This window comes from Akebia trifoliata, chromosome 15 (genome assembly GCF_017979445.1).
Source record: "Akebia trifoliata isolate Shusen 1 chromosome 15, ASM1797944v1, whole genome shotgun sequence".
NCBI classification, from domain to species: Eukaryota; Viridiplantae; Streptophyta; class Magnoliopsida; order Ranunculales; family Lardizabalaceae; genus Akebia; species Akebia trifoliata.
This window is the reverse complement of record NC_141389.1, coordinates 6,818,493-6,843,777: the sequence shown is the minus strand read 5'-3', so window position 1 is coordinate 6,843,777 and position 25,285 is coordinate 6,818,493. Positions and strand designations below refer to the sequence as shown.

Genomic DNA, 25,285 nt, shown 5'->3' with positions numbered 1-25,285 from the left:
TGCTACGTCAAGAGCTTCTGTTTAGCAAGACAATTTATCATTAGTTAAATTTGGAAAAGAAGAGTGAAGGAACAATTTGTGTTTTTGTTGGTAGTGAGATTACAGCAACAGCTAGCCTCCCAGGAGATACTACTGAGCAGTGGTTGTCTAATATAATGGACGAAACAAAAGACAAACAGAGAAATTATCAAAAGCCACGAATTCAAATGGTACCAGAAAGGCTGCGAGAGATTGAAGCTAACAAGAAATGCTTTATTCCTGAGATAGTGTCAATCGGTCCTTATCACCATGGAGACCCCAAGTACCAGATGATGGAGAATATCAAGACTCAGTTCACTCGACATTTTGTCAAATCTTGTGGTGTAGATATTAATGGCTTTTACAACAGTGTTCAGATGTGGCTGCTAAGTGCAGAGAGTTCGATGCCGATGGCTCCACTACTAAGTTTGGCGATGAAAACTTCACTCGCATGATGTTCATAGATGGTTGCTTTGTTTTGCATTTCATCAACATCTACTTGAGTGGCCAGCTACGTACGTTGATGCCAAGCGGTTATACTACATTTTCCATAGTGAGAGACTTCTTCTTACTTGAGAACCAACTCCCATATATGTTTCTCTTTGAATTGAGTGGCCGTAGGTATAAAGGAGTAAAAAACAATATCATTGAATTTGTCAACCGGCATATTAATCCCACTGGCAATCATTCTGGGGGGATATCCTCTGTTAGTGAAGGACCACATCATCTCCTCGACCTGCTTTGGACCAAATTGCTGAGTGATGATTCTGGGCCATTTCATGACAGTACCTATAGTCCTCCTGAATCAAACTCTGATCCTAGTCATACTTCCGATGGGCGATCGATGTCTATGTCTGACCCTCATCTCACCCTTGAAAGTAATGACACTTGTCCCAGCTCTAGTTTGTTCAACACTTGTCCCACCATTGCTAGTTTGGTTGACACTCGTTCCACCCTTGCTTCGTTCGACATTTGTCCTGAACTTGCTTCATTCGACACTCCTCCCGAACGAAGCTCGTTCGACACTCCTCCCGAACTTGCTTCGTTTGACACTCCTCCCAAACGAAGCTCGTTTGACACTCCTCCCACTATGTGAAAAAGGCCCATATTTGACGGTCTTAGCCCGTCAAATTTCTCAAAATTTGACGGACCCTACCATCAAATATGCCCGTCAAATATTCTCTTGTAGAATTTTTTTTTTTGACGGCCCTGGACTATCAAATTATTGGATAATGGATTTAAAAAAACAGAACCTGATTGCAAGTGTTCATATCCAACATTACTATCTCAATTTGCTTTCTTTTTAGCTTTTCTCTCATTCTTTATAAAACATTCACAACTTATACACTCCTTTAATTTGGGACAATATTCAACCTTTGTTGGTGAACAAACCATCTCAATTGATTTTTTCTTAATGTACAGCATATTGGTACTAGAAAAATAAAATCTTCGTAACATTTCAAATATGAAAGAAAAATCACTCGATAAACTACACAACATAATAAGAAATCTATGTATCCTTCTCAACATAACAAAAATTGTTCCTAGTAGTAGCCATCTCTCTCTCTCTCTCTCTCTAGATGGGGCAGGGTGGGACATCAAGGGTAGTTCCTGCTTGAAGTTGGCCCCATCCTATAAGTCGCCAATGCTTCTCAACCCATCGGCTGAGGGCAACCTTCTCCCCTTTGCTAGTGCACACGGGTGACGTGAGTTGCAGCTTAGCAAGATCATTTGTTACAGCAATAACTCGAGCACCTGTTGACACAGACCTAATGTTCAACATCAGGATCTCACCTTTAGCCAGCTTTGAGACGTTTCCTTGCCTCTCTGTACCCTTGGTTCTGACTCCAAGAAGCCGTCAAAGAAGGAAAAAGTTCACCTAAAAAAGTTGGAGAGCAAGAACAAAGTCATTCATCATTATTCATATTTTACAAGGCACACACAGAATAACATAATGATCTCAGTGAAATAGATGGAACAACAATCTTTTGCTTCTTGGTTTCACTGGTTTCGACATTTTGTCCAACCTGCCCTAATTGATAACGGGCAACATGGATAAAATAATTTATTTGAAGAAATAACTGCTTAGACGACGAACCCTGATATATTTACAACTACACACAAAGTCAAGGTGCAGAATCAAGGAGTCAGGACAAAACTCCATCTACTTGGATGTTGACCAAACCATTTATTTCAGCCTTTGTGCAGTAAAAGAAAACTAGATTCATGTACAAACCAAATGGTCTAGCAAAGAATATACAAGTTGTTTATGCCTTCAATCTATCAAGTTGCTTTTGGACAAAAACAGTAGTTTTGATGGGGACCTAACTGTTAGCACGTCAACAAATTCATCACATTCCGTCATGTCCCACACATGAGAAGATACAGATGCAGAATAGTAAAAGTAATTTTGCAGGTTCAGCTTCTTACCTTGAGTTCAACAAAAACTTCCGGGAGTGACCCAACCTCCCCAAGAACTTGACCCACCAGCCTATCATGTGTTAAAGTGGGGTTCATGGTGGTGCCAATCTCAATGAGACCTATCAGCACGTGTTAACGTGGGGTTCATGTTTAATTGTGTATTGCTTTCCAGCCCCACCATTGTCTAAAATACTTCGCGAATTGTTTCGTTATATATTTCCAACATAGATGCCTACAAATTTTTAAAAGAAAAAAAGGTTAACCTGCATTAATATATCTACACCACAGGCATGCATTTATTTAATCAAATGTACAGAAAAAGATTCAACTGTAAAAATTAAATGGGTAACCTGCATCTTGTATTTCCAGCCCTGGGATGCCGATATTTCTATTTTCATAATCGAAAGAAAGAGAGAAAGATAATAGCAACTTAAACATAGTGACTAGGATCTATTGTCATACCTGCTAATCGAGAAAAGTTGCAATGTCTGTTGGGTGGATATTTTCAACATTAAATGAACAAAGAACAGCACAGCGGACAGTTTGTGAAGGAACAGGGCCATATACGTGGATATTGGGAAGAGCACGCAGGTTTTCATAGAGATAACTAGCCAGTTTAGTCTGTAAAACAAAGATAACATAAGGCCAGAAACCAGTTTAAGAACATAGACTGACATCCAACCCGGCGGATTTTTACCTTGTAAAAGGAATTATTTACTAGGTGTTGAGTTGCATTCATCGCACACAAAGATAATAAAACCTAATCCCAAAGAATATCTAAAGTTGAGATGGGATGAGGATGAAACTCAAACATAAGCCAAAATCGCATCGATCAGCCCATGGTTAACTCAATGAGCTACATCAAAAAGCCGAATGGAGTATTCTTTCGGTGTTGTCCAAGTCTCTTGGTTTCCATTTTGAATCACATGCCCCCCTGGTAATAAGAAACACAGGTGTATATTGTTGTTGCATGAATGGCCATTTACAATTTCATCTGACAAGTAACAAGAATGCATAGTCGATGAAGATTATAATGATAAGGATTGCTTTGAAGGATAGTCCAAACAATCTAATGACGTACCTGATCTGGATATAGTTGGGAAGTCGCAATGTCTAAAAGAGATGGAATCAAAATGGGATACAATAGCAGATGCTATATTGGCTGGGCCATCAACATGGTGGCAATGCTCAAAACAGATTGATTTTTATTTATAGTTATTGCCCTTGAGTGATTTGAAGTGTTCTAAGGTGATTGTCATCATGTTCATTTTTTCTCTTTTATCTGTTGTCATTGCCCTCAAATACTAAGATATCATTGTTACTTCATGAGTAACCCTTTCGAAGGAAGTAGTGTTTAGAGGGAGCCAATTCTACCCAAAAGACCCAAATCTTGGTTGTGGTCCATTTTAATTTCAAGGACCCGATTGACAATCAGCACAGGTATGAGTCTATTTGTACCTGGTTTCTGGCACATTGATCACTTACAAAGTAGAACAATGCCGCGATTTTGGATCCAATATATAATGGAGGGATCAATAAGAAACATTGTTTTGAAAATCCTTCAAAACAGGGGAAGCTCTTAAATGTCCTTCAACATTTAAATGCTGTCATGTTTAGGTCTTCCTAAGTTATGAAAATCTGCATAACCAAAATAATACTTCAGATAAGCAAAGGTGGAAGATGTATTTAGCTTGACCAAGTAGATAATTCAATCCACAACTGAAAAAGTAAACAGTGATTTCTTGATATACAAATTATGTGACATAGTAAATGTATTGTCCAAGGAAAATATGTACATTCTTACAACTGATGGCAGTCACAGACCTGTGTGAGGCATTATAGATCGTCCAAAATATCTTAATGAAATATGACCATTACCCAATACGAACCGTAATTGACCCCCGACACCTATGTGAATCCCAAATCAAAGCGCACAATGCCACAAAGTTATTAAAAATTATTCCACTAGAATGTTGGAATTGTGACTACAATAAATATTTTTTTCATAGTGTACTGCTCCCAAAAGAACAAAAATTAATGTTCAAATTCAACCCTATTGTAGTTGTCAAGTAGCTTACTCCAAGACTACAAAAAATACTTGTATGATCCATAAAAGGCATAGACAAACGTCCAACATTCAAAAACTTGCTTACAAAGAAAACCAATTCCATAATCACTTTAAAATAAATTATGTAGATCTCTTTGGATGGAACCAAAAGGAGTTAGATTTCGGTCACTGTCGTTTCAAATTTATTTTTCAATACCACAACTTTGGTGACACTGACAAAAGGTGTAATAAATTTGATAACATGCATATCATTGCTTGAGAATATTTTTTAGGTCCATTTCTTCATTAACCAACACTAACAGCGTGTGGATACACTTTTCAAAACAAAAATGGAAAATGAGAGCAGTCGGCAGCACAATGTCAAGGAAAACATTTCTAATATTACAATGACTATATCTTGGTGTACTTTTTATAGTGCAATCTATACCTTAATGGATGGATCCCTTTTCCCCCAAATTAGATTGCCAATTTTGGGAATCCTCTTGTCAAGCATAATCCATATTAGGCTTAGACCACCACCTACAATTCAATCCCTTGAAAATCAACCATCCAAACCGTGATAGTGCTACATGAAAAAAAAGGGGTTGATTCGACTCCAAGGACTGTCAAATTTGTTTGGATTTAGCCAAATTCAAAGGACATTGGCATGGAGTTTACCCCTTTTTCACGTAGTGTAGTTAGGATTTTTGGACTTCTAGGTAAAGAGTGACGATTTATTGGAACTGGTGTAGAATTCATGGAAGAAGAGGCATTAAGCTCCCCTCTTTACTATTAGAGTTTGGTAGAATATTCAAGTATATGCACCTATTAGACTCCAATGTTTACAAGTTGGGTCATGTTGAAAAAGTTGAAATCATTTGTTTTTTGAGCGGTATTATATTATTATTGATTATTTTCAGGAAGAGAGAACTAAGAGTCACAAGATAGATCAACCAGAAAGTGATAGAAGGTGTTTTTCTTTGCAAGTTCAAATGTTATCATCTTATTTAAATGTCTAAAAGAAACAGAGTTATTGGAAATTGAAATCAGAAACATCTCCATGCACCAAATAATTTATAGAAACACATAATTGGGTTTAAATTGGTATGCTAGGAATTATTTTAAAATCGTATAAAAGACTGCGAAACTCTAAAACAGAAGTCACGAGCTGGAGCCAATGTTGTAGGGGTGTAAAGCTAGATTAAGAAGGAAGAGTTTAAAAATTCAATAAGAATGCAAAGTTTAGCATGTGGGCATTTATGGCATTCATATGGCGATTAGTACCTACCTGCATGTAAAGCAGCTCGATGGTTCCACCATTTCAAGTGAGTAGCATGTTAAGCACATCAACAACTTGGCAGTTGCGGAACCACGAAGACCAATCTTTGAGGATTTCTACGATGTAAAAGAATCTTAGCTAATTAAACTTCCTTACCAAATCAATTATCAAAATCAGAAGACCAAGCAAAATAGAGTCAAAGACAGGACACTAAAAACAAAAAGAACTTACCCATGTAGGTTCAAGACCCATCAGGCTGCAGGCTCGTGCTGCCACTCCAAGGCAACCATGAGAAATTGCAACGATTCCAATGGAATCCGGAACAAGTTATGCAAATCAAAACAGAATTAAAAATTAAAATAGTGTAGGAAAAATTACAAATAATACAAACATAAACTCTCATCAGCAACATACAAAAAGATCATCATAAAGCACAAGAAAAATAAAACAACGCAACATGCATTCCCACTAACCCTGCAGGGCTAGCATCCCTTGGTGGATGTTGAGGTGTCAAATGGTATTCACTACTAGTCACCAACGAGTCACAACCTAAAATTGCTTGTTACATGCTTAATCTTCCAAATCTTTAAATTGATTTGTAGCACTCTTTCGTATTGAAAAAAAAAATTGTTCATAGAAATCTAGGATCCATCAATCATAGAAATTTGTTCCAAATAACAGCCCATTGACAGCCCAAATAACAGCCTTGCATACTCCTTTAATCAAATTGTAGAACTTGTAAAGAAATGCCACACAACAAGGTCATTTTTAACTATGGATATTTTGCTTACAAAAAATAACAATAAGAACACAAACAGCCCAATAAAAAATAAAAAAATTGCATTCCACCTTCATTACACAGCTTGTCAATCTCCAATTTTCTAGGCTTAGTTAATATATTTCCTACACATAAGGTTCACAAATTTCATCATTATTCTGGTAGTAAATTAACATAAATATCTTCAAGAAGTTATTATAAATAAAACTAATTAAGCCACTGATTATTTCGATCCACATACCTCAGATTTGTCATCATGAAAGGCTCCGATCTTGAATCTTCTTTTCCACCTCAAAATACATTTCAAAAGAGTAGCTGCCAAAGAAACTCCAGTACTAATGCTCAAGTCAAGAAGTGGAATTATGATTTCTAAATTGGAAATTGAACAAATAATTAAGTACCTAAAACATGCTTAAACAAACCTATTTATATTTTATAGACTTTCGGCCCTCATCCTTAATGAGACCAAACATTCAAGTGGTTTTTTCACCTATTACTTCATTATATTAGTAGCTAGCAGCAGACCATTCTAATCATAAGGTTGCGATCACAGATTTTACAGAAGGAAATTTTAATTTAAATGGTTGAAACTCAAATCAAATGAGTTTAACTCAAACTACTTCAATCTTTAGTGGATTAATGGAAGAACTAAAGTCCTAACAATATCAAAACACTCAGATCTATAAAATCTTTGGGATCTATAATCAAATGTTTATCTATTCTTAAATTTTTCTTCATGAAGCAAAATAAACGCATTTGGAAAATAAAAAATCAAAACTAATATATTTTGTGAAATTAGGAACCCTAGATTTCATCTTCAACAATTTGAACAGGGTTATGGATCTACCAACAAGAGAGAGAGAGAGAGATAAACTCACCTTAAAATTCAACAGAGAAATTTCAAGAGGTTAATGGCTTCTTCTTCACTCCATCGTTCCAATGTTGAGAGATCGAGAGATAACTTCGACAAATCAGAGAGAGAGAGAGAGAGAGAGAGAGAGAGAGTGAGTGATCAAATACAGAGAGAGATCGAGGGTGAGATGAGATCAAGGGAGACGGAGAGATGAGATCGAGAAAGATCGATCGAGAGTGACACACAAAGTGAGAGAGAGAGAGAGAGAGAGAGAGAGAGAGAGAGAGAGAGGGAGGGAGTGAGACTTGCAATCGCAGCAGTGAGAGAGAGAGAGAGAGACTTGCAATGGCAGCAGAACGGGTTTAATGGGAGAAAAACCATGAAATTCGTGGTCCAATGACCGCGGAATTTGAGTCGTAAAATTCGTCGGGCCTTGCCTAACAAATTTTTTTGTCAAATTTTGTAGTTTTCACGTAGTGTCCCCCACTTGGTTTGTTCGACACTCGTCCCAAACGAAGCTTGTTCGACACTTGTCCCAAACGAAGCTTGTTCGACACTTGTCGCACCCTTGCTTTGTTCTGCACTCATTGCAATTGTCTCGCCCATGCTTCGTTCGTTCGACACTAGATTGGTCAACGAACATGTGTCTAGCCCTCCTGAATCAGACTATGACAATTTGCCTTCATACCCTCCAATAAAGGAGCTTAAATCGGTGGGAATTAAATTTAGGACGAGCCGTACAACTTGCTTAAGGGACGTTAGATTTGAATCTCACATGGTCGTTTGTAAAAAGTTGACTCTTCCTCAAATGATCATTGACGACTTTACCAAAGCCAAGTTTCTCAACTTGATTGCCTATGAGATGTGCCCAGATGCCTCCCTTGAGTATAAAGTCACTGCCTACGTATGTTTCTTCGATACTTTGATTGATCATGCTGACGATGTGAAGGAGTTGCGGTCTAAAGGAATAATCATCAACTGCCTTCGTAACGAAGATGAAGTGGCCGATCTCTTCAACGAGTTGGGAATGGGATTGCTGGATGATCTTCGTACCTATAAAGAAGTTAGAAGAGGCATTCATTCATATTACAAAAACAAAATGAGGGTAATCATCGGTGAATTTTTCCACACTCATTTCAGTAGCCCCTGGACTGCTATCACCTTCTTTGCCGCAACTTATATTATCATCTTAGCTGGCATTCAAACCTACTTCACAGTCTTTCCCCGAGGTAAGTAACTTATTGGGTGAAAGTTGAGTTATTGTGCTGTCCTCTTGGTATCATTTAGGATAATAAATAATCTTATTGAACTCTATGTATGCAATTCCTTTACTATGTACTGATGAGCTGAATATGATTGTAAAAGACAACCAGGTTCATATTTCCCCCATATGTATGGTAAACTTCCCAATCTATTTTACTACTAACTATTGTCTGTATGGGTTGCAAATATGATTATAACCTCGCCTGTTAAGTTTATGTGAGAGATTTTGTATCACAAAAAGATTCCTGGGTAGTTCCTGATCTTGGAGACCACATTTTTAACTTTTCCATTGTCACTCTATATAGAGAGGAATTCCAAGTCTTTGAAGTGTTGATGTGTGTAAATCTCAAAGACACACAAGTTCCAGGACCCATTGACAACTAAGCCCTTATACATAAGAAAAGCCATCAGGGGGAGCAAATTCAATCACCCCATTGTAATCATAAACATCTTTTTTTCTGTTACAGAGTTCTAAAATTATTTGGAAATCCACTATGTTTGGTAACACTTCTGAAGTCCAAAGTCTGGAAACTAGAAATCAGACTACAGAAGTTTCATCCACCTTCCCCCCGTCACTGGTTCAAAACTTCGGAATTTTGATTCTGGAGTCTGAAATCTGAAACGAAACAAACGGAAATAATAATTGTGAAGTCCAAATTTTAAAGGTGGACCACCTCCATTCAGACTTCAGAAATGTTACGAAACACACACTAAGTATCTTGAGAAAACAGAAATTGAGCTTAAATTTAGCTTACCTGTAGAGTAACTGAGCTCCCATCCTCTCGACTTAGTAGATATAGTTCCCGCTGTTGAACTCGACATATGCTCTTGAGCCTATTGACTTGAGATTTTTGTCGAAATTCCATTATTACTCAACTGAATATTGTAGCATCTCAGTGGGATTGAGTCTGATTTGCAGATCCATAGATGATCATCACCATATGATGCAGTTGACAGGTAATTAAAGGAGAAAGCGATGAACTTTGTTGTTGAGTATTGAATTGTCCACTGACATTTCTGGTTAGGAGGATATGGCTGTAGCCCATCAGTGTGATTTACTGTTATTCCTGAACTTAGCTATCCTTTGGGCTCTCTCAATGTTAGAACGTGAAAAAACCCATATTTGACTGCCCAAGGTTGTCAAATTTCATAACATTCGATGGACTAAGGCGTTGAATTTTTATTTTTGACGGTCCTAAACTGTCAAACTAATGGGGAATGGGAGAAATTCAATGGCTCTAAGCCGTAGAATCTGGGGATCATAAAAACTGTCAACAGCCCTTGGCCGTCAAAATTCGGTTTCTAAAATTTGTGGGCTTTGTCCCGTCGAATCCTCTTGTCAATTTTTCCAATTTTCACGTAATGTATAACAGTGTAGGTTCCACATGGTTCTGCACACAAGAAATTGGATTAAAACTTGGTAGAGACAAAACCAACCTCCTATAAGAAAATGATTCATAAGTTAACAAATTCTATTTGATCAATGGAACTGATGGAGGGTTATTAATTATCTTGTCTGTCGAAGTTAATATATGTTGTGTGTGAACACCCAAATAACCTACGATCCAGACAATTAAGACACTAAGAAATATGCAAAAGAGAAATAAAGAAGAACATATCACACAAGATACCAGATTTACGTGACTTGGTAAAATTGCCTACGTCCATGGTGGCGATTAAAATTTCTTCTTGATGAAGTAACGAAAAATATAATACAATTTAAGGTTCAATCATCTTTCCAATTGTCTCTGCTAAGAAAGACGTTCAAATCTCTCATATATGTAGGTGGGAGCAGGGGAAGGGGGTCAGATTTCTCCTGATCGGAGTTTATCGGCGCCGACACTCTGCGATGAACCCAAATCCTGTATACCTCCCCATAATTAACTTGAGATTAGGGCCTTAAACCACAATATCCCCGACTTTTCCTACTTGCTTTTAAAGATGAACAAATTAGCATAAATAGAATTGAATGTCAAATGTATCCTACTTTCCTTCTACTTTTTCTTAGTTTTGCATCTGAACATTATTGGCAAAAATAAGTGGTTTATGTGAGAAATTAAGGGTATATTAGTTACTACTTGTATTGGTGATTATAATACCTGAGAGTTTCAGGGCACAATTCTTGATCTGCTAGTCCCATATATGTTGCACTATGTAACTATAAACCCTTCAATCCAATTGCATTGAAACTTCCATTTCTTTGTGTTGAAGTATGGCTCAAAAATCAATTAGGCCTAGTCCAAGTGTGTGTATTGTTGGGTCTGTCCAAGGTAATATGGGTTGGACTGGTAATTTATGTAAGTGTCCTACTTATGTGTTGCTTCTAAAAAGAGTTATGTTTTTTTGTTGTAAGAAGTCTAACTTCAAGTCTAAGTATTTTCTAGAGAGTAGAGCAAAGCAAGAAAAAAACCCAAGAGATGAGAGGTTGAGAGGTTTGGGAAGATTTAGATCTAGAAGAAGGTGAATCTAAATGATAAATGGAGTCCTTGTATCGATTTGCCTTGTTTTCTTCACAGTAAAATCAAGCTCCAACACTCATACCTCCGAGGACATAGTCTTTGGGTGAATCATGTAAAATCTCATGTTGTGAGTATTGTGTTCCTACTCTTTATCTTTGTGTGGTTATTTGTCTTCTTTACATTTGCTACTATTAGTTGGGTTACCCTTCATTATCATTATCAAACAAGGTTTTAGAAGGTGTAGCATATAAGGTATTTGGTTAAGTACCCAATAGGTGTTTGATCAAATTACTAAGTGAGTTTCACATGTGTGCTCACATACATAACAAGTGATATCAAAGCCTACATTATCTAGGGTGTTTGCAATGGCGGAAAATGGTACAACGATGATTAAAGTTCTGATGGGGTGAAGTTTGATGTGAAAGATTTTGATGGAAAATCAAGCTTTACATTATGGTAAAGGAAGATGAGGAATATTCTTATCCAACAAGAGCTTCATAATTGCATTCGAGTCATTGAAGCAAAGCCAGAGAACATGCCCAAAGAGACATGGGAAGAGTTGGATTTGAAGGCTATTAGTTCCATTGAGTTGCATGTTTCTGATGAAGTCATATACAACGTCATGGAAGAAAAAATCACAAAGGGAACATGGGATAAGCTTGAGAAGTTTTACATGGGAAAGACTTTGTCCAACAAATTATTCCTTAAGGACCAACTCTATGACCTAAGGATGGAGGAGAAACAAGACATCATGGAGAAATTGAACATATTCAATCGGTATTTTAGTGATTTGTTGAAGGTAGAAGTGAAGTTTGAAGAAGAAGACAAAGCATTGCTTTTGTTGAGATCACTTTCTAATTCTTTCAAACACTTTCGGACTACGTTTATATTTGGCAAGGAGACTCTCAAGTTTGAGGATGTGGTTCAAGACCTAATCTCTCATGTGACCATAAACAAGTCAAGTGAGAAGGATGCTCAAAGGGAATGACTCATTGCAAAGGGTTCTAGTGAGCGAGGCCGAACAAAAGATAAAAAAAATCCAAATAGAAGAATTCTATATTCAAATCTAAAAGTAAAAAAAAGAAGTGGAATTATACTATTGCGGGAAAAAAAGACATTACAAAAGAAATTTTAGAAAGTACAAAATGGAAGTAAGAGAAGGGAAGAAAGTCAAGCTCCACGACAAGTATAACATCGAAAAGCGATTAGAGAGCTCTTAACAACATCTTCAGGTAATCTCATCTTCAACTCTTGGATTTTAGATTCCGGGTGTATTTTTCATGCGTTCCAATCGGGATTGGTTTGACTCCTATGAACCTCATGACAATGGAGATGTTCTAATGAGTAACAATGCGGCATGCAAAGTTATTGGAACGGGTACTATGAAGATAAAAATGTATGATGGGATTGTTAGAACCTTGGGTAGTGTGAAGCATGTGCTGACACTCAATAAGAATTTGATATCCTTTGACACACTCGACTCAAATAGGTGTTCTTTCTCGACAAAGGATGGAGCACTCAAGGTGTCTAAGTGAGGTAAGTGAGGTATGGTGATTATGGTGAGGTAAGCGGTTGAACATCAATAGATTGATTATGTTGTTGTTGATCATTGCTTTCAGCACCATCCTCACTAGAAAGGGGATTAACCATGAAACTGACAAATTTATCGACCATTTTTTGCCATTTAGCTTCAGTGTATTTGAAGCTCATGAATTCCTTGAGAACTACATATGGGAGTTGGTTCTCAAGCAAGAACAAATCTCTCCATATGAGAGGGTGAATACTTTTATGTTTGTCCAACTCGCTATCTATGTCTCCGTTTATGCACCAATCAATGAAATGTAGAATAAAACAACCATCAAGGAACATCATCCAAGCGAACTCTTTGTCATTGGGCATCCACTTAATCGTGGACCAATCATAGTAATCCCTGGCTGTAGTAGCCATTTTTTCAACCATGCTGCAGAAGATATTAAGATCACAATCTGAGACAAATTGTTGAGCGCACACAATCTTGAGATTTTGTACCATCTCGAACTCGGGTTTTCCATGGTGATAAGGGCCAATCGACAACACCACAGGATCAAAGCATTTGTTGTGGTCTTCGATATCTCGCAGTACCTGTGGAACCTTTGGGATTTGAGGCTTCATACTAGTCCTTGTGCAGCTCATTTTTCTGGCTAACCACTACGTCACAAACAGTTAAGAACGACTAAGTAGAACGGAAAAAACGACGGACTAAAGCCGTCGTTTATATACGACGGCTTTCACTAATTGTTTAACTGTTAATGACGATTATAATAATCATTTATTAACAACTAATTTAATCCGTCTTTTAATTAGTAAAAGAATCACTATTGCCACACCAAAGTTTACTAATGTTACACGGATTGGTGTGGCGTAAATAAAATTTGATTATCACTATTGCCGCACCAACTTTACCAAATCTGATATTCGATTTCTTCTATTCGAGTTTTTCTCTGTATCTTCTTCGTTTCTTCTCTGTATCTTCTTCATTGTATCTTCGTTTCTTCGTTTCTTCTCTGTATCAACTTTATCACTATTGCCTCTCGTTTGTTTCTTCTTCCCCTAAAAGAAGCCCTAGAGTTTTAAATCTCTAAAGCAAAAAATCTGATTTCGATTTCTTCTCGGTTTCTTCTCTCACGATTTTGAGTTTCGGACTTACGAAACCAGGCGAGGTTCATGCGGTAATGTAATGCTCTCTCTCTCTCTCTCTCTCTCTCTCTCTCTCTCTCTCTCTCAGGAATAATGTTTTCTACATCCATTTGAGAATGATCTCTATCTATTTCTTGAATTTAAGCTAGGTTTTCCTTGAATAATGGAGGTTTCTAATGGTGAATAGATTTTCATTCCACAGATGTTGATTGATCACTTCTTAACCTTTATTTATTCTCAGATCTCAAAGTTCTGTTACGGATTCTGCGATTCCAGTATTGATTCGAAGGTTCACTCATCGTTGGTTTTACTCATCAGCTCGATTTTTGGTATGATTTTAACGATCCTCACTGATTTTTTTTAGTTTCTGGAATGAAATTCATTTATCTTCTTTAAGGAAATTTTATCCTTATCTGTGAAATTTGCTGTTGATTTGAAATTATGCATTTTTTTTTCGTTGATTTTAATGATAATGTGAGTGCATGTGTATTAGTTGGTATTTTGTGTTTCTTCTGCTCCTTTCCTTGTGTTTTGGCCTGTTTTGTTGAATATTATTGCAATGCAACTTTGAGTATATTAATTAAGTCTCAACCTATAGGTACTTTTGTGATTAAATCAGAAAAGATAAAAGATAACTAAAATCTTATTATCTTAGTAAGATAATGGTTTCACTAATTTATATTAGATTACAGGGGAAGAATTTAAATGTGATCCACATGATATAACAAATAGGGAATCGTTCCTCAATAGTAAGATAGCAGAAACTGTTACAAAGATGATCCGATAAGGTCCCGAAAATTAATATGAGTCAATGAGTTATTGTTGGGGCTTGGACAGCCAGCCAGCCTGCAATTTGATAACATGTGCATGTGCTGATCAAGCATCACTCACTGGTTTCGATAAAGACTTCAGTTACCTCTGTATTGCTTCAGTGAATTAAATATTAGTAAGGCTGAACATGTTTCATTAATTTACTACTGAGCAAATAAAATAAAAAAATGTTTCTTTAAATTACTTGCTTACTAGTTAAAAATAGTTAATTAAATTATTTTATCATCATCGTTACAATCGTGTTTATTATTCAATTACATTGATTTTCATTAAGAAGTAGTGTAGGTAGGATGGACCTCCTTGTGTCCCATCCCTCAGTCTCTCCTCACTATTTAAAAATCAGAAGAAAAAAAATTATAAAAAAAAAAAAAAATTACAGTGTAAGTGGGATTCATCGAGTGTCAATCCCATTAATTTACATACATAATATGGTAGACAGTCCATAGTTCTAGCAAATTTGTCCTTCACTTTTTATTCTATTTTATTTTTTTATTTTTTTATTTTTTTATTCCTTCTAAACTGACTTCCTTCACTTTTCATCATCGTTACCTTGATTGTGTTATATAGACATGTGGTTACTTGTAATTTAATATATGGTGATTAATTATTGTAATTTAACTTGATATTTGATTATGTAATATGAGAATAACACCTAGTAGGCACTAGGTTGATTTTTTCATGATTGTTTTCCATTTTATCGTATTTTTCCCTTGCCGACTTATTCCAAAACCCTGACTTGGTGACTGCTAGTTATAGAACAATGTCATAGTTTTGACTATGCAGAGATATGGGCTGGAAAACACTACACTAGGACACTTATTTCACTTATGTACTAGAACTTGATATGATCCATATTGATCTCTTTGTTGCAACTTGTTTACCGAAATAGCGACAAAAATATATCAGAGAAATAACTATAACTATAGGAGAAATGTTCTTGAAGACCTGACAAGTACCTACTGTTGGTACTTACCTCTATAATGATTCTGTTTTCTGTTCATTATTTTATATGTTTGTATATTGAAGGCCATTGTGCCTGTTTTTAAAATATCCAGCAATTAGTTTTGATCATTATTGACTCTTCCCATTCAATTAGTTTTGATCATTATGTTCAATTAAACTCACATGATTTAGTCATGTTGCATAAATATTCTACTCTCTTTATTTTGTTATTATTTGTGTGATTAATTCTTGTTAATATCTACTTTTGTCATGGAAATTTTTGGTGATCAGCTTTTTTTTTTTTTTCCCTTTGTGAAGAAAGAAAAATAATGTTCATTTGCTTTTGTTTATATTTTATTCTATTTGTTTATTAATAATTTACATACTTAAATATTTCCCCAAAATGTTAATACCTAGATGATCATGGATGATGCATGAACATTGATCCCATGTAGAGTTGGGAACCACCACTGATCTTGATTGAAAGGACATATGGGGAGGATATCATCATCTGTTGTGCTGGACCCAATCTTGGTTTTCTCTGTTTCTTACCTTGAGAAACAATCCAACTCAGTATTAGTTGGCAGTTTGTAATGGCTTCAACAATACATCTGACCAGACATTTCAATCTGATCAGTATTAGTTGGCATCTCTGCACCCTCATCTAGTTGGTTCCACTGAGAACTACTCTGAAGCCTAAAAAACCTTGACCTATAGTAGTATAGAAATTCTAGCTAAATATTTTCCTTGCAACTGCCTGAAAAAATATTAGTGATGTATCAGGATGGTTTGGGAGTGGGTCTCCAGTGTGGTACCTGTCAAATAGTGATCCATTCCCTCTGCATGTGCCATGTGTACAGCTATGCTGTTATAAAATGCTTTCACAACCTAACAGAAGGGGAACCATAAAAACAAATAAAAATGCAGTTTCATAAATGGCCATTTTTCCTCTCCTCTTCACAAACTGTCCATGTTTCAGAAAAACAATGTAAGGAATTTAATGCAGTTGGGGGGAGGGGGGGGGGGTTAAAAATTGGATCAGTTTGACCTGAACGTAGCATCATAGGCGTTCATTGATTAGTAAATCATGTTGCAACTAGCAATACTCAGCTATTTGGCAGCATTAGATGTATCTAGTTGCGTTCAAGGAAAAGCCAGCTGGAGTAATAGTTCTTGATTTGTAAAAGATAAAATGCAATCACTAAATGGAAATTACAGAAATATATATTAGGAAAGTAATCACCTTCAAACTAAAGATAAAGAGTGAGTCACCGAAGACAAAATCCAATCCAAAGTTATTTTATTAAAATGGATTGGATTTTGGGTCTGAAATGTTCCCAAGCAACTCAGGATCATCGACGCTTACTTAAGATTTGTAGTTTTGTTGCTCCCTTTTTTGTTATTTCAGAATGCAATGAGTTTGATTTTCAGTTCTACAATATACAAATAGTGCAATTTTAATAACCCAATTGAAAATGATGGGTATTTTTTTCTTTTTAAATAAATAATAGAGACAACACTTGTATGGCCTGTATCTGAAGCCAAGGCTACACCAAATTAGGAGAGACAGTTGCGAAGCACTTGACGAATTGTGGATTTAAATCTTTCGAGGTCAGACTTTTGTATGATATTAATATTTTTATGACCATCAATCCTTAACACATGAATATGTGCCTTAGTTGGCTACACTTTTTATTTTTGTGGTTGTGATTTATGTTCTTCTTAGCCTCTAATTATAATGTGAATAGAACTTTCGAAATTATTATGGACAAAAAACGACGAAAAAAATCAACTTAGAAGCACTTACGGGCTTGTCTTGATCAATGCCATCATATTAGAGGTTTTGCACAACACCATCTTGTTTTGAATCACAACACATCTCATACACTAGATGCCATCACCAAAAGATTCTTCTTGTTTTTGTCCTATAGGGGGTAAAGTCTCAGAATGAGTTAATTTGAAACCACTTTTTATAGGGTTAGAAGTTTCCAAACAGTTGTGGTATGAGATGCTACTACTTGGCTGGTGGAGGGTAGATTATGTGCTTGGTACATTGGATTTCTTCTTTTTCTTTTTGTGTATGAGATGCTACTACTTGGCTGGTTTCTTTTGCTTTAGTTCCTCTCTTGGCTGTATAAAGCTGCCAATGTTTAAAGTGACTTCCTAAGATAATACATGCAACATTGCACCGACACGGTAGTGTTTGATCCATAACCCATATATCAATTGAGTAGTCATTAGAACAATCCACCACAGAAAGACACCCTCCTAACACCCCAAGTTGATAACAAGTTGATAAAGAGTGATGTCGTTAGAACAATCCCCCTTTTAAGTACGGATTGGATCCACTTAATTCTACTTGTGAAAAATATATAGTCAGCCTCTAGACTTATCTAGAGGGTGTACAAAATACTTGTTAACCGACTGGTACGGTTATGGTTTTTAATTTTTATGACTTAGAATTGGCTCGCTTACCTATAGGGTGTACAAAATACTTGCCTGATAATTGTACTCATTACCGATTACTTGTTACCCAATACTCGTACTTGATACCTGTAAAATATTTAGATTTTTAAATTAAAAATATATTAGAAATGTCTTATATAATTTTTATATACTGGTATGTTGAACTTCATTTGATTTCTTCTTTGTTCCCCATTTATTTATTTATTATGTATAGTCTAGTTCTTGTAGTTAAGAGATCCAAATACGACAAGGTTTGATGACTACTATATGAATTCACTCCTACATGCACAATGTGGAAAGTTTTGTGCATGGATAAGGAAAGAGGATAATTAGTAGCAAAAAATTGAAATGAAGAATGATTTTATTTTATTTTGTTTAGCAGGGTGGGTAGAAAAATCCAGGATTTTCATATTTCAAAAAACACAACAAACGCGTCGTTATTGAATACCTAGAAGATGCCTTCGAAGCCCATACCCCCAAGTAAGATATGGATGACTGCGCCAAGGTTTTCTGTTAAATATTTGGAAGGAATCAATTCATTTTTTGATTTCATAAAGGCTAATAAACATAAATTAGGGGATGATGATTGGTATTGTTGCCCTTGTGTGAAGTGTCGTAATCTGATCGGGGGGAAGAAAACGATAAGCGATATTCGCACTCATTTGATTTGTGATGGTATAGATACATCTTACATTACATGGATCCATCATGGAGAAACTCATCCTAGAAGTTGTGCAAACATTGGGGACAATACACTTGCTAGTGGTCATATTGAAGATGTAGTCCCGAACATGGTTGACATGGTAAATGATGCTCAAGCTTATGTGGGATCTAGTACATCTATATATATGGATGAAATTGATGATGTAGATGATGTTCAAGTTGAGAATGATTCTTCAGAGAATATTCAGTACGAGAAGTTGATGGAAGAAGCGTTACAAACATTTTGGCAAAACATTTTTCAAAACATGGGTTAGAGGTTTTGGAATGGGTTGATTTTTGGTGAAGATGATCTCTACGGTAAGGAGATCATCCTCACCAAAATCAGCCCATTCCAAAACTTTTAGCCCCAGTTTACAAGTTGAAAAATCGTGGACCATCCATTTTTTGTAAACCATTTTTGATGGGGTTAGAAGTTTTGGAATGGGCTGATTTTTGATAATGATGATCTCCTCACCGTAGAGATCATTAGCCCCAATTTACAAGTTGAAAAATCGTGGACCATCCATTTTTTGTAAACCATTTTTGATGGGGTTAGAAGTTTTGGAATGGGCTGATTTTTGATGATGATGATCTCATCACCGTAGAGATCATCCTCACCAAAAATCAGCCCATTCCAAAACCTCTAACCCATGTTTTGAAAAATGTTTTGCCAAAATGTTTGTTTCTGAACATTTCCCATATATATATATATATATATATGGGTCCCTTTCAGCAACAAACATTTTGACAAACATTTTGGCAAAACATTTTTCAAAAGAGGGGTTAGAGGTTTTGGAATAGGCTGATTTTTGGTGAGGATGATCTCTACGGTGAGGAGATCATCCTCACCAAAAATCAGCCCATTCCAAAACTTCTAGCCCCATGTTTACAAGTTGAAAAATCGTGGACCGTCCATTTTTTGTAAACCATTTTTGATGGGTTAGAAGTTTTGGAATGAGCTTATTTTTAGTGATGATGATCTTCTCACCGTAGAGATCATCCTCACCAAAAATCAGCCCATTCCAAAACCTCTAACCCATATTTTGAAAAATGTTTTGCCAAAATGTTTGTCAAAATGTTTGTTGCTGAACATTTCCCTATATATATATATATATATATATATATATATATATATATATATATATATATAGGGTAGCGATCAATGGCCAACAGTTTGGCAAACATTTTGGCAAACACATTTTTCAAAACATGGGTTAGAGGTCTTGGAATGGGCTCATTTTTGGTGAGGATGATCTCTATGGTGAGGAGATCATCATCACCAAAAATCAGCCCATTCCAAAACTTCTAACCTCATCAAAAATGGTTTACAAAAAATGGACGGTTCACGATTTTTCAACTTGTAAAATGGGGCTAGAAGTTTTGGAATGAGCTGATTTTTGGTGAGGATGATCTCCTCACCGTAGAGATCATCCTCACCAAAAATCAGCCCATTCCAAGACCTCTAACCCATGTTTTGAAAAAGTGTTTGCCAAAATGTTTGCCAAACTGTTGGCCACGGATAGGGACCCATATATATATATATATATATAGGATATATATGGGAAATGTTCAGCAACAAACATTTTGACAAACATTTTGGCAAAACATTTTTCAAAACATGGGTTAGAGGTTTTGGAATGGGCTGATTTTTGGTGAGGATGATCTCTACGGTGAGGAGATCATCATCACCAAAAATCAGCCCATTCCAAAACTTCTAACCCCATCAAAAATGGTTTACAAAATTTGGACGGTCCACAATTTTTCAACTTGTAAACTGGGGCTAGAAGTTTTGGAATGGGCTGATTTTTGGCGAGGATGATCTCCTCACCGTAGAGAACATCCTCACCAAAAATCAGCCCATTCCAAAACCTCTAACCCATGTTTTGAAAAATGTTTTGCCAAAATGTTTGTTGCTGAACGGGACCCGATATATATATAGGGTCCCGTTCGCCACCCTTAGTTTTACCACACACTTTAACAAACGCGTTTTGTCTTACATGGGTTAGAAGTTTCGGAATGAGCTGATTTTTGGTGAGGATGATCTCTATGGTGAGGAGATCATCCTCACCAAAAATCAGCTCATTCCAAAACTTCTAACCCCATCAAAATTGATTTACAAAAAATGGACGGTCCACGATTTTTCAACGTGTAAACATGGGGCTAAACATTTCGGAATGGGCTGATTTTTGGGGAGGATGATCTTCTAATCATAGAGATCATCCTCACCAAAAATCAGCTCATTCCAAAACTTCTAACCCATGTAGGACAAAAAACGTTTGTTAAAGTGTGTGGTAAAACTTAGGGTGCTGAACATTTCCCATATATATATATGTGTGTGTGTGTGTGTGTGTGTGTGTGTGTGTGTATTTGTTGTAGTAGGTATTCCCCATCTTTCGGAGGATCAGAGGACAACTATTTGTTACATCATTGTTTACATTGCCTGGACGCAAATCCATTTTATGAGATCCAACTGCATCCAGTGGCAAAACCCACAACATGAAAAAAGGTCATATTTGACGATTCAAGAATATTAAATTTCATAAAATTCAACGGACTAACATGTCAAAATTTTCATTGTCGAACTTTTTTTTTACGGGCCGAAACATTCAAATTAATGGAGGACGGGAGAAATTCGACAGTTCTAAGACATCAAATCGGGAACATACTAAAATTCGTGCGCCTTGGCCCTTCGAATTTTCTTATCAAAATTTTCAATTTTCATGTAGTTGCTAAGGAGGGCAATTATGTAAATCCATTTTACAAGATCTAATTGCATCAAGTGGTGTTGTAAGAAAACATTGAAAAATAAATGACAGTCGAATGGTATTGTAAAAAACATTGTAACACGTTTGGTAAAGCGTAGGGTAAAGTGTAGGGTGTTGAACATTTCCCATATATATATGGGTCCCGTTCAGCAACAAACATTTTGGCAAAACATTTTTCAAAACATGGGTTAGAGGTTTTGGAATGGGCTGATTTTTGGTGAGGATGGTCTCTACAGTGAGGAGATCATCCTCACCAAAAATCAGCCAATTCCAAAACTTCTAGCCCCTGTTTACAAGTTGAAAAATCGTGGACCGTCCATTTTTTGTTAATCATTTTTGATGGGGTTAAAAGTTTTGGAATGGGCTGATTTTTGGTGATGATGATCTCCTCACCGTAGAGATCATCCTCACCAAAAATCAGCCCATTCCAAAACCTCTAAACCATGTTTTGAAAAATGTTTTGCCAAAATTTTGTTGCTGAACATCTCCCTATATATATATATATATATATGAAAATGTTCATCACCCAACCATTTACCCAACAATTTGCCCAACATATTTTGTCCTATATGGGTTAGAAGTTTTGAAATGACTGATTTTTGGTGAGGATGATCTTCTAAATTAGCCTCACCAAAAATTAGCCCATTTCAAAACTTCTACCCCCTTAATGCACAAAGATAAATTTAAAAAAGAAGAAGATGGCAACGATTTTAGGGGAGAAGCATCAGTAGATTTTGATTAGAGATCAATAAAGAGGGATTTAGCCATTTAGGTCATACCGTCCGGCACCCAACTATTTACCCAACAATTTGCCCAACATGTTGTGTCCTACATGGGTTAGAAGTTTTAGAATAGGCTAATTTTTGGTGAGGATGATATCTATGGTGAGGAGATCATCCTCACCAAAAATCAACTCATTCCAAAACTTCTAACTACATCACAAATGGTTTATAAAAAATGGATGGTCCACGATTTTTCAACTTGTAAACATGAGGTTAGAAGTTTTGGAATGGTCTGATTTTTTGTGAGGATGATTTTCTAACCGTAGAAATCATCCTCACCAAAAATCAGCCCATTCCAAAACTTCTAACCCATGCAAGACAAAACATGTTGGGCAAATTGTTGGGTAAATGGATGGGTGTTGAACATTTCCCATATATATATAAAGGGTCAGGTTCAAGAGCCATGTGAGAAAACATGTAAGAAAACTTTCGGCGGTAAATAAAATTTTAAAATATGGGTTAGAAATTTTAGATTGAGCTGATTTTTTGTGAGGATGATCTCTATGATGGGAAGATCATCCAAAAAAAAATCAGCCCAATCTGAAACTTCTAACCCCATTAAAAGTGATTTAGAATGTGGACCGTCGATTTTTTTTCAATTTTTATCACTAATTTGTAAATCACTTTTGATGGATTTAGAGGTTTCTGATTGAGCTGATTTTTTGTGAGGATGATCTTCTCATCATAGTGACCATCCTTGCAAAAAAATCAGCTCAATCCAAAACCTCTAACCCTTATTTTGAAAAACGAAAGTTTTCTTACATGTTTTCTCACATGGCCCTTGAACCTGACCCATATATATATATATATATATATATCAAGAGATTTAGGCTAGAAATCCATGAAGTGGGAAACAAGTATAATTCTATATTAATCTCTTAATGCACAAAAAAAAAATTTAAAAATTAAAAATTAAAAAATAATAAGATGGCGACGATTTTCTTGGAGAAACATCATGAGATTTTGACTAGAGATCGATGAAGAGGCATTTAGCCATTTAGATCCTTTTAAATTGTCCTCTCAAAAAAAATTAAAAAATTAAATTATATCAAGAGATTTAGGTTAGCAATCCATGAATCAGGATTTAGGTAGTTTTGTATTCACCTCCCAACGCACAAAAACAAATTAAAATAGAAGATGACCATGACTTTTTGGGAGAAACATCAAGAGATTTTAGCTAGATATCGATGAAGAGAGATTTAGCCTTTTAGGTCATTTTATATTTCAAAGTACAACTAAGTCCTTTTAATAAATAATTGTGAATTGAGTTGTGCTTCTCCATGTCTGAAATAAGATTATTTGGATGAGTCAACTCGGTAGTTCTAGAAGACATTCTAACTTGACTTCTATTAAAAAATTTATTTTTTTTTATAATGTACTTTTTTTTTAAACATTTTTTAAATATTCTAACCAAACGTGCTATTACAAAAATTCACTTTTCCAATTTAAAAGTTGTAGAAGTACTTTCTAGAAGATTTACAAAACACAGCTTTTTGGACAAGACCCCTCCACGTTCTGGTAAATATTTGACATACCCTAGTTGTCAAACCGGTGACATAACTTCTATAATAACCTGTAATTGACCAAAATGCCCACATCTATAACTCCTATACCCCCCCCCCCCCCCCCCCAAAACCATTATAACTTCTACGGTTCTACTCTCACTTATTTACCCTTCTAAACACTCAATCGTTTTTATATTTTAATGTATTGTCAAAATTGTTGACTTTTGTAATGAGCGCTTCTATTTCCACACCAAGTTTTTCTAATACCACCCAACAGTGAAAATTCTTTTATGATCTACATACATATGAATTGGGGCGGCGTTGGCAAAAGCTAGTGTGGCAACAGAATCTCTCTTTGTAATAGAAAGAAAAACACTTTGCTTACTACATAGTAAGATTTATTGGGGAGAAACATCACGAGATTTTTTGGCCAGAGAATTTAGCCACTTAGGTCAATTTATATTAACCTCTCAAAAGTAAAATTAAAAAAAAAAACATATATATCACAAGATTTAGGCAAGAAATTCATGAAGAGGGATTTAAGTAGTTTTATATTAATCGACGCACAAAATAAATTTAAAATAGAAGAAGATGACAACAATTTATGGAGAAGAACATTAGGAGATTTTGGCTAGAGAACGATGAAGAGGGAATTAGAAATTTAGGTAATTTTATATTAACATCTAAAAAATAAAATTAAAAATTAAAAAAGATATATATCAGGGGATTTAGGCTAAAAATTAATGAAGAGGGATTTAGGGTAGTTTATATTAATCTCTCAACGCACAAAAATAAATTTAAAGAAGAAGAAGATGGCAACGATTTTAGGGGGAGAAATATCGAGAGATTTTGATTAGAGATCGATGAAGGGTGATTTAGCCATTTAGGTCATTTTATATTAACCTCTCAAAAAGAATATATATATCAGGAGAATTAGGCTAGAAATCCATGAAGAGGGAAATAGGTACAATTTTATATTAATCTCTTAACACACAAAAAAAAAAAAAAAAAATTTAATAGAATAAGATGGCGACAATTTTTTTGGAGAAGCATCATGAGATTTCAACTAGAAATAGATGAAGAGGCATTTAGCCATTTAGATCATTTTAAATTATCCTCTCAAAAAAAGATTTAAAAATAAAAAATAAAATTATATCAAGAGATTTAGGATAGAAATCCATCAATAGGGATTTAGGTAGTTTTGTATTCATCTCCCAACGAAGAAAAACAAATTAAAATAGAAGATGACCATGACTTCTTCGGAGAAACATCAAGAGATTTTGGCTAGATATCGATGAAGAGAGATTTAGCCCTTTAGGTCATTTTATATTTGCCTCTAAAAAGTAAAATTAAAAATTAATATATATATATATATATATATATATATATATATATATATATATATATATATATATATATATATATATATATATATATATATATGTCAATTTAGGCTAGAAATCGATGAAGAGTGATTTAGGTAGTTTTATATTAATCT

The 25,285-nt window shown here is 35.5% G+C and overlaps 2 protein-coding genes across 15 annotated transcripts; one reads left to right on the top strand and one right to left on the bottom strand.

The window, feature by feature from the left end:
* Positions 1–1,393: 1,393 nt before the first annotated feature.
* On the bottom strand, positions 1,394–9,429 carry LOC147384136 (uncharacterized). 14 transcript variants are annotated; one of them, XR_015172485.1, is made up of 8 exons: positions 9,415–9,429; positions 7,422–8,449; positions 6,785–6,878; positions 5,997–6,668; positions 5,775–5,881; positions 2,902–3,060; positions 2,449–2,671; positions 1,394–1,897 (listed from the first exon to the last, which is right to left on the bottom strand). XR_015172485.1 is itself a non-coding variant. In XM_086425131.1 (7 exons), exons 3-6 carry the CDS (start codon positions 6,015–6,017, stop codon positions 2,590–2,592), a joined length of 369 nt encoding a protein of 122 aa, XP_086281257.1. In that variant the 5' UTR covers positions 6,018–6,668; positions 6,785–6,878; positions 7,422–7,730; the 3' UTR covers positions 1,394–1,897; positions 2,449–2,589. The 14 variants fall into 14 exon arrangements, 3 of the variants coding, with proteins under 3 accessions (XP_086281257.1, XP_086281258.1, XP_086281259.1); XR_015172487.1 differs by lacking the exon at positions 9,415–9,429 and adding an exon at positions 6,966–7,033 and having other exon boundaries at positions 7,422–7,730; XR_015172494.1 differs by lacking the exon at positions 9,415–9,429 and adding an exon at positions 6,966–7,033 and having other exon boundaries at positions 6,785–6,858; positions 7,422–7,730.
* LOC147384135 (UPF0481 protein At3g47200-like) lies at positions 8,001–18,986 on the top strand. Its single transcript, XM_086425129.1, has 4 exons — positions 8,001–8,625; positions 14,036–14,123; positions 17,079–17,178; positions 18,416–18,986. Exons 1-2 carry the CDS (start codon positions 8,001–8,003, stop codon positions 14,074–14,076), a joined length of 666 nt encoding a protein of 221 aa, XP_086281255.1. The 3' UTR covers positions 14,077–14,123; positions 17,079–17,178; positions 18,416–18,986.
* The last annotated feature ends 6,299 nt before the right edge of the window (positions 18,987–25,285 follow it).